Genomic DNA, 14,497 nt, shown 5'->3' with positions numbered 1-14,497 from the left:
CTAAAATCACAATAAAACGCAACTGGTAGATAAAGTAACTACAGAAAATTTGAAAAGGAGGAAAGTAACTGTGAAATACATTAGCATAATTAGTGAACTCTGATGTCATTATGACCAAGATTTTTCTGGGAGTACAATAAGAACAATTTGTTAAGTATCTTCACATTTTCTGCTTTTGCTGGTGGGAAAAATGCCTCAGTAGCTTAGAGGTGAAATCTGTAACAACAGCTACAGCAAAGAAACTCCATAATAGCTATTAGTCAAACAGCTGCCACTTCATACTAGAATAGGCTGATCAAATTCTGACAGTTCTGAGCTCTGTAACCTTTTTTTTTTTTTTTTTTTCCCTCCACATTTCTTCCCAATTTGTTGTCCTCGCAAATCTGTGTTGAGAGACATAACACAAGCAGCTTGACTCCAGCTGGAATGGCAAGCAAAACAGTCTCTTCGGGACTAATACTCCCAAAGATGCGTAAGTGAAATGAACATATGAGGAGCCACAACACTTTTCTCCACCTATATGAAATGTATACAAGCTATTGACACAGCCCCATTTCTCTCTCCATCCACCTCTAGCAAAGCTTCAATTATGCCTGCACATCTGAAGGTCAATTCCTTGGCATTACTGCAGCACATTCCAAACGGCTGATATCAGCATTCCTTCCTATAGAGCCTGACGCTGGATTGGTGACTGAAACGAAGAAGGTAGGTGGTGTGTAGAAGCAGAGCTATTAAACAGCTGGCAACATCTGTGTTGCAGCTATTATCACACAGCATTTACTAACTATGGCCAAAATATTGAGCAATTTTTAGACTTGCAGCAGTTTCCACATTCATTTTTATTTCCTCCAATCTGTTTTCAGCAAACAATGGTAGCCACAAGGGGAGATGGTAGAAAATACACTTAAGTAATGCCAATCATTTAGCATTTCTTTGTACCAAGATTAGGCTTCTGCTAGATCAGAATGTCTTCTGTTCTGCAGCATGTAGCTCAATAGCAGGAACAGAAATGTGTAGAACAGAAAGCCTTGTTAGCTTCTTCCAAACTTATCCATACTGGAAGTCATAAAATTCTCAATCATAGCACTTTGACTAGGTCCTAATTATATGAAACATCAACTTATGCTAATAATAATCTTGCAGAAATTCAAAACCACCACGGATTTCATATTAGTTGTAATTTGTTTTCTCATATGCACAGCAAATAGAACAGTCAGCAAACAGAACACAGCAGCACAAAGAAGCATAGTTCATAAACTCCATAAAGCAAATAAATTAAGAATTCTGAAGATATCTCTATAGAAATATTAACTTGCAAACAACTACATCTGTCTGGATTGAAAGACTTACCTCTGTAAATTATTTTATACAGATTTGAGACAGATGTGAAGCTCTAAGGACAATACAACAGTATGTTAATTTCTCACTCATGCTTATGTGGACTCCAGCTAGCTTCAGTCAACGTAAGTATGTACACAACTCATCCCATGTATTTCCTGTAATACCCCATACAATGTAGTATTTATCCAAGCCTGGAACACCTGACCTTTACAAAATTTTAATATGTATTTCTTTCTTGTTTATATACGTAAGTAGTTTCACTGACTCACAATGTAGGAGAGTTAAATTCACAGAATCATTAATTTAACTGGCCCTGGCATCTGTGTCTACCTGAAGACAAACAAAAAGAACTGGATCCCAGGTATATTTGCATTAACAAAACTGCTATCATTTCAGCTACTTCATGGCATAATTTGTAAGACTCACACGCTCTTACAATCTGATGAATCATGAGATCAAAAACAGAGCAGTGGATTTCATGCTCATACTTCCTCAAAACAATCTGTTTATGAAACAGATACTGACACTCAGTGCTGAATATGAAGTACTTTTCTTTGACGTGTAAGAAGCTGACCTGTCCAAACACCCATTAATTTGTATGTGTGATTGTGAATTCCATGTGTCCAATAAATGCTCAAATTTTGTTTTCTGACATACCATTTTATACATATGCATATTGGATACTGCATTTCAAAGCTTCACCCTCCTTAAACTTGTACACAAAGATTTATATAAATATACTCTGTAAAAAAAATCACTAACAGGAAGATAGGATAAATTCAAATATACTCTTTTAAAAAGGCAAAGTGTTGATATATACTTTATAATTTAATAACAGCAAGAATAAAGGCCAGGAAAGCCAACAGCAAAGCTTAATTTCTTAAAAGTAAGACCAGAAACATATGCCAAATTGCCTTGGGTCTTGCAACAGTACACTGTTGGGAAAAAAAAACAACTGCATAGCTGGTACAACAAATAGAGTTTGCAAACTGAAAGAACATCCAAAGTGAAAGCTGTGTGATTATAAGGCTGTAGAGTTCACCTCCCTACTCTCATGAAAAAGATCACGCCACTTTCTAATGAGCACAGACAATCATAATGTTAACTTGTACCCTACCTGAAAGCCTACACTTCCTGCAGCCATTTCCTCCTAGTACTACACTAAACCATAGCCAATTCAGAGGAAAGTATCAATCTTCAGGTGAAATTACACAAGATCAGTGAGCCTTAAAGGTCTTGCTCTTTTTGCCTGATCCTAGCCACATGGCACCGTTCCTCAGATCAGCTATGCACATTTGTGAAACCCTTCACTGCATATTAAGCTGTACAAAGTCAGATAGCTATCTGTGGGTTAGTGAGCTGAATGGGTTCACAGAAGGTATACAACAAAGGATAAAGAAAAAAAAAAGCAAGATGGGAGATGAGACATCTCCTATTTTGCATTAAAAAGCCAGTAGATTAGCTCTTAGTTTCTCATCTGTATCATTTTCTGAAGCACATGGGAAAGCAAAAATTCTAAAAACAGCTAAACAGCAACCCTGCTCAACTCTGCTCGCAACCGCTTGTGAAATCCCATAGGATCAAAGAATGGTATGAGGCTGTGGACATGCTACAGGTTGGAAGGCAACTTTAGGGCTATAAATAGTAACCACCATGTTTAACACCCAACCACCTTTGAAGAGCTTGTCTTTAAAGCAAACCAACCATGACATCAAAAATGATGAGACAATCTTTTAGACAAAACTGAGTCAAGCATGATGTATCAACTTACTGAATCCAGAAAGCAGAGATAGGCTCCCGAGCTCTGTATTACTGCTTGATTTTTAGCAAATCCAACTGTTGAGAAAATAAAGATAAAATTATATAGTAGCTTTAACCTTTGAATTTTTAAGCTTACTGCAGTCAGGAACAGACGAAAGTATAAAAATCAGTACCAAGCAAAATACGGATTTTTCCATATTTTAAACCAGGTAACTTTTAAATATTTAAATTGTATGTTCATTTCAGTATTATTCTGTGTGGTTAATCAGATGTACATATCAAAATTCTACCACCAAGCAGAACTGAACTTTTACTACCCCTCCCCAAAGATATAATACATAATATAAACCTTGAAGAGTCCAGCTACCTAGGCCTCACATCCAGTACACATCCAGATGATGAAAAACCTTGGCTGAATATACATATTCATCTCTTTAATTGTAACAAATAGCAACAAATTCTGAATTAAAAAAAAAAATAATACTAATAATAAAAGAAAGCACAAGAGACTGCTAGTCAACTTGTTTTCCCTACCTGGGGGCCAAGTCCTCAGTACACAAAAACAGTTCTGTTCCATTTTGTATGTTAAATACAAAGGAAGCAAATACAAAAATTAAAACAAAAAAGTCTCATTAGGAAGTTAGAGAAAAATCAATGTTATGCAAGGAGGAGAGTACATGTCCAAAAAGCACAAATTTGTCTTATTTATACCATAACATGTTATACCATCTCTGGAAGACAACCCTAAAATATAAATTCAGTCAGATGACAATCCAGGCTTTTCTACCATGCCATTTCAGGAAGTTGAACTAGAAGAAAACTTTTTTGTCAGCTTAATTTCTGAAGCAGCACTGGACAGCACTGGAGGGTCAAACAAGCAACAAAGCAAAAAAAAAAAAAAAAAAAAAAGGAGGGAAGAGCAGGAATGCACGACCAAAGGTAAGGAAGGAACTGCAGCAACCAGCAGCAAGGTGAGTTCAGAAATGGAAACACATCTATGAGGAACAAGTATGAGCTGGTTTACCTGGGATCACTTTTTATACGTAGACAAGGCCTAAGTACATTCTGGTCTTTGAATTCTTGTTACAGACAGCATTACAAGAAAAGACCATGCTATATCATATTATTCTGAAAAACCCTACAGAAATTCTATTTGTTTTTTTTTTTTTATATATATATATATATATATATATATATATATGTAATCATTTAAGCTTTATTTAAACTATTTCTGAAACTCACTCAGAGAATCCAGCTCAAGATTGCTCTGATATGCTTGCTAACCATGTGATGCAATGATATTTAATACTGTTGTATTGATTTTTATTATTCTTTAAAGGGAAAACTGGAAAGATAAAGCCATGTCTCACCATGATATGGAGTCGGGTAGTTTTAAATATTATTATTCCTTAAGTTCCTGATTTGGCATTTCAAAAAATTCAAAAGCTTTCTCTGTTCTTTTTGTGAGATCCATGTTTAAATTTGCTCAGGAAACAAATTTAACTGGGCTCAAAGGTTCACTTAGTTTAATACACTTGCTCCTTGGCTATCTTGCTAAGTTGTCCAAGTAAAGAAAAAGACTTATGACTGCATTTCTGACTGCCTCAAAGGAACATTAGATCAACTGCCAAAGCAACAGTACTGATAAAGGCTCTTCCTTGTAACTGTTTTATTCTTATGTATTTCAAGTATTTTAATTCTCACTTTGTGGGTGTCTTTGAGTTACCTTAACTTCTCCATAGATTTCTTAGATTTATTACCTTAAAGCATATTTACATACAACTTTTTATACATGTATGAATATCTAATCTCATATATACAGTTACTCTCATTCTCTTTTTCTTTTGGCAGTAAAAAAGCAGCTGGCAAAGTCAGTACTTCACACAACAGCAGAGCTGGATCCTGGCATGAGTGATTTTAGTAGGAAACAACTGATGAAAGTTAGCAGGTCTGAACATGCCAAACAAGAAAAACCCTAATACTGCAGAGGTCCCTACTAAAGAAAGAGGAAAAAGTACAGGATAGAACAAAATTTGACCCAACATCAATCAAATCAATACTCGGATATACCATTACCAGCTGTAAAGCAGCCTGTATTTACATTTCAATCCTGCCATTAGTATACACTCCAACATTTCAACCATCTTCAGTATAAACTAACGAAGTCCAAGGAATCAATAACGAAGAAAAAAGTGAAGCAGATTCAAAGACAACTACAAGATGACAGTAATATTACTACATGAACTTTCTGAAATACCTCAGATCTTGTTTTCAAATAGAAACACTTAAAAAAAAATCTGAAGTATTAAATATTCATTATGAAAAAGAGTTGGAAAATATTTATTAAGATTAAAACAGAAACCATCCTGAAGCTTTTCTTACGCTAGCTTTTTTTTTTTTTAAATAGAGAATATGCATATTTAAAAAACTATTAAAATGAGATATAATTCCCTGTAGAAGAAACTAGATATTAAAAAGTTTTCACCACAATGAATCCTATGTTTGGCATGAGTTAAAGAATTTCTTTAATATTACTCTACTGAAGAAAATCAAATGTTTGTGCCAGGTCTCTGAGTTTTGTAAGGCCTGCTTACTTGGTGAAAAGAGCCTGTTACCATGGTTACAACCGTAAAAACTTAAGCCTCAGTGAGATATTAACATTCCTTACTCTTGGAAAGAAAAAGGTTTCCTTTTTTTAGGCGAGTGACCCTTTCTTTTTTTCTAGGTCCCCCCCTTTCTTTTACATGTTAGAAAAGAATCAGAAATAAATCCTAATCTTGTGTAAATAGTTGAAGATGTGAAGCCTGACTAGTACATTGTTTCTGTACTAAAGCATCTTCTATTAAAGGAAAGACTCCTTACAGTTGTAACTAGTCCTTAACATAATAAAAGTAAATCACTGAAAGCAAACAAATACTATGGATTTCAAGTAACCTGCTCCTAAAATGTAACAACCATGAAGAAAAGATGTCCTCATTTTAATGGTGACCTGAGAGTGACTTCCACATGAATAAGCTTTTTTTATTTAAAAAAAAAAAAAAAAGAACTATGCATTTCATCCTATTATTTAAAACAATGCTCACAGCTGTGCCCCCTTCCAACAATTTCTTAAAGATTTGTTCAGGTTTCAGCTATCCTAACACTGGCAAATACACGTTAAAACAAAAATTAATCTGACATCTCTCTTTAATGGCACAAGATACTCATTGTAGTTCACAACTCAAACTTAGTTTCAGTTTCCTAGAGTGCAAAGGTGAACTGACTTCGGAGTATTACCATAAATTATCGTCAAAACCTTGCACCTGTGTTCTTGCAAACTACAACTAGTTTACACATGCCATTAATACAAGTCTATTTGGAACAAGACTTTATACATAGGAAATATTTTATTAAAATGGAAACTATATAACAAGATGGCATTAACAATAAATCACAACCTCCTTAGCTTTTTAGATCATCAGCTACTAAAAGAGGTAAGATTTTAAAGAAGACAGATCACCCAGTAGTTAAGGTGGAAAAAAAGGAAAATAAATAAGCTTCCTGGAATACAAGAAATTCTTTACATTTTTTAACTCCAGCATATCAGTTGCCCAAAAGTATTTGCTCTACCAACCTTGTCTCATCACCAGCTCAACAGTGCTTATATTACAAGCTGCACTGTCAAAACAACAACAGATCACGCTACAAAGGTTAAAACATTAAAATTACTTATAGTAACAGATATGTTGCTATACTTCAGTACTGCTAGGTCTGACAACTGTTAAAAAAAAAAAAAAAAAAAAAAAAAAAAAAAAAGCTTTAAAGAAGTCTATAGTCAAAGGAAATGAAAGCAAATAAAGCCAGGGGCCTACACCAAGTCACAGATGAATTCAGTTCAGAAACTCGTAGTTATTTGTGTTTCAACAATGGGATGAAAATTAAGCCTTCTGAAACAGAACTGGGCTTTTCCATAGTAAGACCAATTTGACTGGTCTATAAATCTGGGTTTCTTTTCAGTTACAAACAGGATATTGTGTTAAAAAAAACAAGCTTACCAGATGTTGTGTTACAGTGTTTCCAAAATGCGTCTCTTAATTGAGATTATCTTGAAAGACACAAATTTTGATGAAATTTTATATTAATTCCTACCTGGCTACTCATTGTCACAAAACCTAGAATGACAGAAATATTCTATCTACAGCTCCCATAAAAATATGAGCAGTGTTCTGTTTGCTTCGTCCTCTTATTGATCTTCAGAACACAGTCGTGATCCTCCAACTTTAATGCCACTCAACATCTGCTTCTTCAAAGAGCAACATACTTTCATTTCTATTTTACATTTTAGCAAGCTTGTCTGCTTAAAAAAAAGCCCAAACATAAAACAAACAAAAAAGAAGAAAAAAATGATAGCGATATTTGTTTGTTATCTCTTCCAGTGGCTAAATGCAATTTGCAGTAGCATGTAAATCAATAGGGAATCCCACTACGGACCTGTCAGGTAGCTCACTACACATATTGGTTTAGCCTCTTGTGTAAATACCAAGGAGTTTTAGTGTGAGTTTTTAGCTCCCACATCAAAACTTGTTTTAAAGCTCTGTTTTGATCTGATCAAAGTGGTATCAAAAATGCATTTTCCATTTCACCCCAGGCCTCTGCCCCTTTAACAAAAGCAAACACTGGCTTTTCCTCCACTTCTGACAAAAAGAGTGAGATTAAAATTAAAAACATGTAAGTTTTACAGTTCATATCCCACCATCTGTATCTTCATCCTGCAGCAAAGTACTTCATAATTCAACATGATTGTTATTTACAGCCCAATTGCAAAACCCCAGAACCACCTCTCCATTTGGCTTGGACCACAAATTTAACTGTTTTAAATCAGTAGAGTTTTGCAATGGCAGCAGTAAGAAACCTGCAATCTCCACATTACAGAACATGGCCAAGTTTTTCCACAGCCATTAATAAGTAAAAAATAAAAATAAAAATCTGTGACTTTTAATTAAATTGCATTGTTTATAAAGTTGGACTTTACTCCAAGGAATGTATCTTGGGAAAGGGGGAAATCGTTCAAGTGACTGAGAAGCAAGACTGAGATTCAGGAGGAAAATAAACCTTTTCACATAATTTTGCTTGTTAGTCTTTATTTCACATTTTCAGGGTCTGCTCTACAATCCTGACAAGCACTTAAATGATTTTTAAATTATTATGTAAGAAATCTTGCATTTCTTTTTTCTTAAGACATATCTTCTGAAGATAAATCAGATATCAGAAAGCCACAGTAAAATTGTAAGCATTAACAACATTGTGTACACTTCAATTAAACAAAATTCTTTTGCTGAGTAGAGAATAAGTATCAAGCCAAGTTCTTCTTTCCTGGCCATATAAACAAATCTTATGGAGCCAAAAACAACAGGGCCAAATTCTAAATTGGAATGAGTTTTTGTTTTCCAGACCTCCGCGTCCAATGTGTTTTTTTTTTCCATTGCAATGCAAGTGGCTACTAAGACACTTCTCGAAGTAAAACAGTGTTGTCTATCATAGCAACCTAACTCTTTAAAAAAAAAAAATCACTATTAAGTTACATACCTCCTCGAGGCTGAGATGAATTATTGCTACCGATGATTACTGGAACACCAGCATCTTCCAACTTCATCTTCCATTTTGCAATGATTTCAGCTGAACTGTCCTAGAAAAATGATGACAGAGGTGCAGCTATTCTATTTTGTGTGGTGAACCAAACAGCCCAAATAAAAATTTCTGTCAGAGACAGTATTGACTTGGACAGCATTTTCAATAAGGTCTGAAACATACCTTGCTGGCATCATTAAAAACTGACAGCTCCATCGTTTGTTTAAAATCTTGTTCCCAGACAGATTTCAGGCACTCATCTAACCAGCATTCACTATCGTGAACAGGCACAATGACAGACTACAAAAAAACAGAAAAAGTCAGTAACACTATTTTTTGTCCTTACACTACAAGAATATTCATTAAAAAAGAGAAGTGCCAGATCTTTCTGAAACTAACTTTCACCAAAAAGGGATCACAAGAATATGGAAGTAGGCAAGGTACCTTTATTTTCCTTTTAAATACATGATTTGCTTTCACCTCTCTCAAACTTCACATTTTCTGAGTTCTACTTTTGGTAGATCTCCAAGGAAACAAGAGACTACTGAACAAAAAATGCTAACAAGCCATTGATTAAACTATACTAACTTGATTCCAGTATTCCTACATTTCATAAGACACTCTTTGCTTCTATCTTCCATTAATAGATCTTACTCATCAATTTTTCTTCTGACTTATTACCTAACTGGAGATGTTGTATGTGCAGCCTGAATCCTTGGACTCTAGACAAGTTTTTTAAATGGTTTTATCTAAAATTGATATAAAAAACATTAGAAGATGACTTATGACATAGTTCCTTAGTCTCTCATTTCAATTACAGGCTTTCCTCCTATAGCTTCTGTTGTTTCAGCCCCATAAGCATTGTGTGAAAACTTATCTGAAATCTTCATTTTAAAATTGGTTAGAAATCACAGATGAGGGATTTCTCTGTTTAAGTACTCATCAGTATTCTCATTTTTAACCCCCAAAATTGTTTCTATATCTTGAAAAAAGAATACCTTCCATTCACAGCATGCCAGTCCTAGGAAATTTGACGCAGTAACAGTACACTGGCAATGTCCGTAAAGGGGGAGGCCAAACCAGTACCTGCTAAGGTGCCTTATAACAGATGGAGAATTTAAGACAAAGAGCCCAAGTAACCTGTAAAAAGCCTCACAGGACATTTTAAGAAGTTCCTAGAAACAGAACTCTAGTCCTTATCATGTGGTGTAACCATAAACACACACTTGGAAGAACCAGACGATTAGTTCCTACTGTGAGCACGTGAGAATCTTGAGAAGCTACCAGAAGAGCACTGAAATGGACTTCTTACAGATCTGGCAAACACACACAAATGCACACATTAGGAGCTATTGTGCATACTGTTTTTTTCTTTTTTTTTTTTCTTATACACAGTACAATATATGTACACTCAGATATCGCAGAGTACAATGTACAGTAACAATGACTAACAAATAAAAAGCTTAACAGCACTGCACAGCAAAATAAAAAAATATATATACTGGTCTAAAATGAATGAACATCCTGATTTTTGGCAGGATGTTGTGACAGGAAAAAGGGGTATTTAAAACAAGTAGAGGCAAAGGTATCTACATTTTTAAGCAAAGAAAGTCTTTGACCTGTTGTAGAGAGATAAGCAAGTAAAATAAGGACAAAGTAAAAAAAAAAAAAAAAAAAAAAAAAAGTTGAATACAAAAAAATACAACAAAGAAAAAAAAAAAGATTATTTCATAAGTATGGCTCAATAGTGCATTTAGACTTCAAAAAATAAGCAGGCCTGAGATCCTAAACCAATACATCCAAATTGCTCAGGATTTTAATATCCCTTACCTTTAGATTGCAATTAAAATAAGCCCCTAAATGGTCATGCTAATCAATCTAACATATTCATTCAGAAAGAAGAGCATTCTCCATTTTTTCCAATGCAGTTTTGTACATTCAGAATAGCCACTGATTCTTCATCTTTTTTTTTTTTTTTTTAAATTACCTAACTTGGTACAATTTTGACTATACCGTCACAAACTGGCTTGACATTGGTTTGAAAACTGTAAAACTGGAACTTCTTTACTTTTTTCCATAGTGAGCTCCTGTTTTCAGTCAGAGCGGCAGTGCAAATCATCATTCAAGGACTTTTCTGCTCAGCTTGAACTGAAAACAGTAAAAGCAGTACTTCAACGGCAGCACAGATAGAAGCAATCCATAAATACCTGAGGTCACCAACTCTGATCTCAACAGAGCAACTAATAACAGATTAGCATGCTCTTGAACATTTTCCTGTGAGCAAGTTCTACTTTCACACAACTGTCACAGCAACGGAAAGCTACATGCCTGTCAAAATATGGTACAGCACTGAATTGCTGATGCTTCCACATAAAACTTGAAAAATTAACAAATCCATACAAATAACTGCACACCGCAATATGATTAAAATGCCTGAGTACTACTAACACACAGTAGTAAAGAAATTCCTTGGGTTCTACTGTTCTTAGTTTACTGTTCTTCTGCATTTGTGTTTTTTTTCTTGTTTTGTTTTTAGGCCAAAGAGAAATACACCACAGAGTTTAACTTTTCACTTCTCTCTAGTTCATTTGTACATTTGTAGCCAGGCTTAAAAGCTGTAGTTGGCACTTGCCCTAAGCTGGGTACCTATAAACTGACTTTTACCATTGTGTGACTGTACCAAAGCACTCCAGTCTCCTTGGTTCATTTAAAAAGGGAAAAACGTGAACGTGGGCACAATATTTCATGTACGGGTGCAGATTTGTAGAAAAAAGTCATCAGGTAGTAGCCTGAAGAGATCCTGTCTAGATGCTCTGTCCCAGGACAAAACCAGCAACAGCTCTGTCACTGCTGACAAATCACAGTCTCCAGTGAGAAACACCAGCCTTGCTACGGCAATCTCTAAAAGCAGGTCTCTAAGGGAGACCTGGAACACAGTTTTCCTAACGTCTTAAAGCCTTTCGCTCAGTTGATGCTAACTACCACTGCCCACTCACAGCACAGGTTATTGTTTGAGTTCTCTTTGCAGCATTTTTATATTTTAAAACTGTCACAACACAGAACGACAAATACACGTAATGCTCCTTTAAATAAACTGCACATGACTAATGTGTTTTTGTCATTACAAGGTCAACTGAGTGACAACTGAGTCCAAATTATTCTTTTATTACCTGAGACTGACTTACAGCGAAATCCAGCAGAGGAGCATTTCATGGCCTAATGGCCAAGCACAACAGTTAAAATACAGCATTATGAACCTGATCTGGATTGGAGCATTGTGACATTACCTGATTTCCTCTGGACTTCAAAGTTCTAGAATAAGGCCTGAAGTGATTTTAGGTGGTTTCAGTGAAGTCGTTTTGCTCTGACTAAGCTGAAGATGATTCATGGTTGCTCTACTAAGTGAGTTTTGATGTATGGAAAAATGACAGAATGCTAACTGATTAGCAGATACTTCAACCCTGTTTCTTCTACAAATATATTACTCAACAACATAACTCTTCCCTCAGCTACGCTACTGAAAAACAATACAACGATCACAAGGTTGGAGACATGTGAGTTAAAAAAAAAAAAAAAAAAGTGACAGAAACTGCGCAACTCACTTTTACACCCAAGAAACCTCGTTTCTGGTGTTACCTCCTCTATTGAGGGCATACACCATAAACAACCCCAAAGTGAAATGTTATTTTCAGCTTCAGCAAATTCCAGTTCACATTGGCTCCTACCAATCTCCGTATGTGAATGTGGAAAATAATTTTTTTTTAAATCATTTTAACACCATTGAAGATTTTACATAAGTCAGAAACTGTTATTCTTAAATGATAGCTTTCATATTAGCATTCCAAACCCTTTAAAAACTCATGGTTGTTGGCAGAAATCAGCTGGTTTTGCCAAACCTCATGCATGGGATACTTTAAATGAACCCAGGATGATTTTTAGGACACAAGCTTTGACCTGCTTTTAGACTCTGAGATTCTGTGAAGTTCTTCATTTTCACTTGCCTAATAATCTGTGTTATTTTGCTTTTTTTCAGGACCAGTGTGTTTGCCTCGCTAAACCTAAATATAAATTGCTGCCAGACCGTATCTGCGGTACTTGTATACGTTTGGGTACGTGTATATATTTGCTAAAGAAAAACTAATTAAAAACAAAACCTTCCAGGGAGAAGAAAGAGCTCTGTAGGAAAGTTTTAAGGCTCTCTTTTCAAACCCAGGTAACCAAACGTGCCCAGCGCCTCACTCCCTAAGGCCAACCAGGTCTCGAGGCTGCCTTCCCTCACAGCCCCTCCAAACCCATCCCACTGCCCCTGCACACCCACCCCTCTGCCTTCCCCCACAGCCCCTACCAACCCTTCCCTCTGCCTTCAGCGCCCCCGACCCCGACGAAGGCCCGGAGCCCCCCCAGCTCCACGCACCACCTGCACGCCGCAGCCCGGCCCCACCGGGGGGCTCCCGGCCGCCCCCCCCGCCTCCGCCATGGCCCCTCCGCCCCCGGGGGGAGGCGGGGCTGCCCGGGGGCTCCCGGCAGGGCGGGAGGCCGTTTCTCTTCAGGACCGGCCCCGCTGCAATGCCCCCCCCCACACTCCTCACGGCCGAGCCCCGGGGCCGCCACCGAGTTCCACCCCCCCCGTCCCCTCAGGCCCAGTGCAGCCACCACGGCCCGGAGGACCAACGATAGATGAGGGCGGTTGCAGAAAGGCCGGAAGCGCCGGCGGGGCGGGGCGCGCCGCTCTAGGAGACGGCGAGCAGCGAGGCGCTGAGGGGAGCGGGGCCCGGCCTGGCTCGGCTCGGTCCCGGGGCTGAGCCCGGCCCGTCAGTGCTGCCCCGGCCGCCGCCGGCTCTCTGTCGCCTGTCTTGAAGTTTACAAGCGTTGCTGCTCGTGTGTGGGGTTGCTCCAAGGGGTGTGCTGGCCCCGTGGTGCCAAAGCTGAAGGGCCGGTGTGGGGACGCGCTGATGTCTTAAATAAACGTCTTAAATAAATATCTGCACTTTCCCACATGTTCTTTAATTCAGTTTGTTCGCCGTGTCTGTCTTTAGTACTTTCCTGGGTTAAGACTGTCCTGTTCAGTGCTACCATTGTATTTTTAATAACCTTTAAAAAAAACAACAGAAATTGATGGTAATGATATCATTATTGATCATTTACTTACTCCAGCCATGACTGTGCAACCACTTACTCCCTTGAAAGTACTTACAACTAAAAGGGAGCGCGAGACCAGGCCCTGTACAACAACCTATTCAGAATTTTTAAAATTTGCACAAAGCAATCTTTGTCGAGCAAAATCCTGAGATTATCCCCTGTTTATCTGAAGAGCCTGTTAAACAGCTAGACAATTCAAGGAGCAAATAGAGCAGAGTTATCTTAAAATGTTTGTTGGCACACAAATCTGAGAACTGAGGAGGTGCGGAAGACAGCCAAGCAGTAATTCATCCTCGGAATCTATTTCAAATTATCTACACAGCTTCTTTCCATCTAGCTTTGGTTTAATCTCGCTGTGAACAGCATCGCTAAATATGATTTTTTTTTTTTTTTTTTTTTCTGGCGACAAAGACTGCTAGCGCTTTTACATTGCCTGCATGCCTTGCTTTATCTAAGAAAGTGTAGAAGAGTATTGCTTTACTCACGCTGAACCAAACAAAAGTTCCAGTCAGAGACCAAGGCCTCATTATGCAAACCAGCCTACAAAACCCAGAGCAAACCCCTTGCTTCCTTCCCCAAGGAAAGAGAACCCATCAAAACCACCAGAAATGTTTTCTAAGTTATATTCTGTAGCTGACCACAGAGGGTA

At 37.4% G+C, this 14,497-nt stretch overlaps 1 protein-coding gene across 1 annotated transcript in view; it reads right to left on the bottom strand.

Moving 5' to 3' along the window:
- Nucleotides 1–13,249, bottom strand: part of B3GNTL1 (UDP-GlcNAc:betaGal beta-1,3-N-acetylglucosaminyltransferase like 1) — a 123,951-nt gene extending 110,702 nt beyond the window's left edge. The window contains exons 1-4 of the mRNA XM_084298332.1: nt 13,124–13,249; nt 8,893–9,009; nt 8,668–8,767; nt 3,113–3,177 (exon numbers count right to left, since the gene is read on the bottom strand). Of these exons, the coding sequence (XP_084154458.1) occupies nt 3,113–3,177; nt 8,668–8,767; nt 8,893–9,009; nt 13,124–13,186 (345 nt within the window). The 5' untranslated portion in view covers nt 13,187–13,249. The remainder of the gene's footprint in view (nt 1–3,112; nt 3,178–8,667; nt 8,768–8,892; nt 9,010–13,123) is intronic.
- Between the last annotated feature and the right edge of the window lie 1,248 nt (nt 13,250–14,497).

The sequence above is a fragment of the Netta rufina genome, assembly GCF_964035555.1.
Source record: "Netta rufina genome assembly, chromosome: 19".
Classification (NCBI taxonomy): Eukaryota; Metazoa; Chordata; class Aves; order Anseriformes; family Anatidae; genus Netta; species Netta rufina.
The sequence above is the reverse complement of the archived record's forward strand: the minus strand, read 5'-3'. Positions and strand labels throughout refer to the sequence as shown.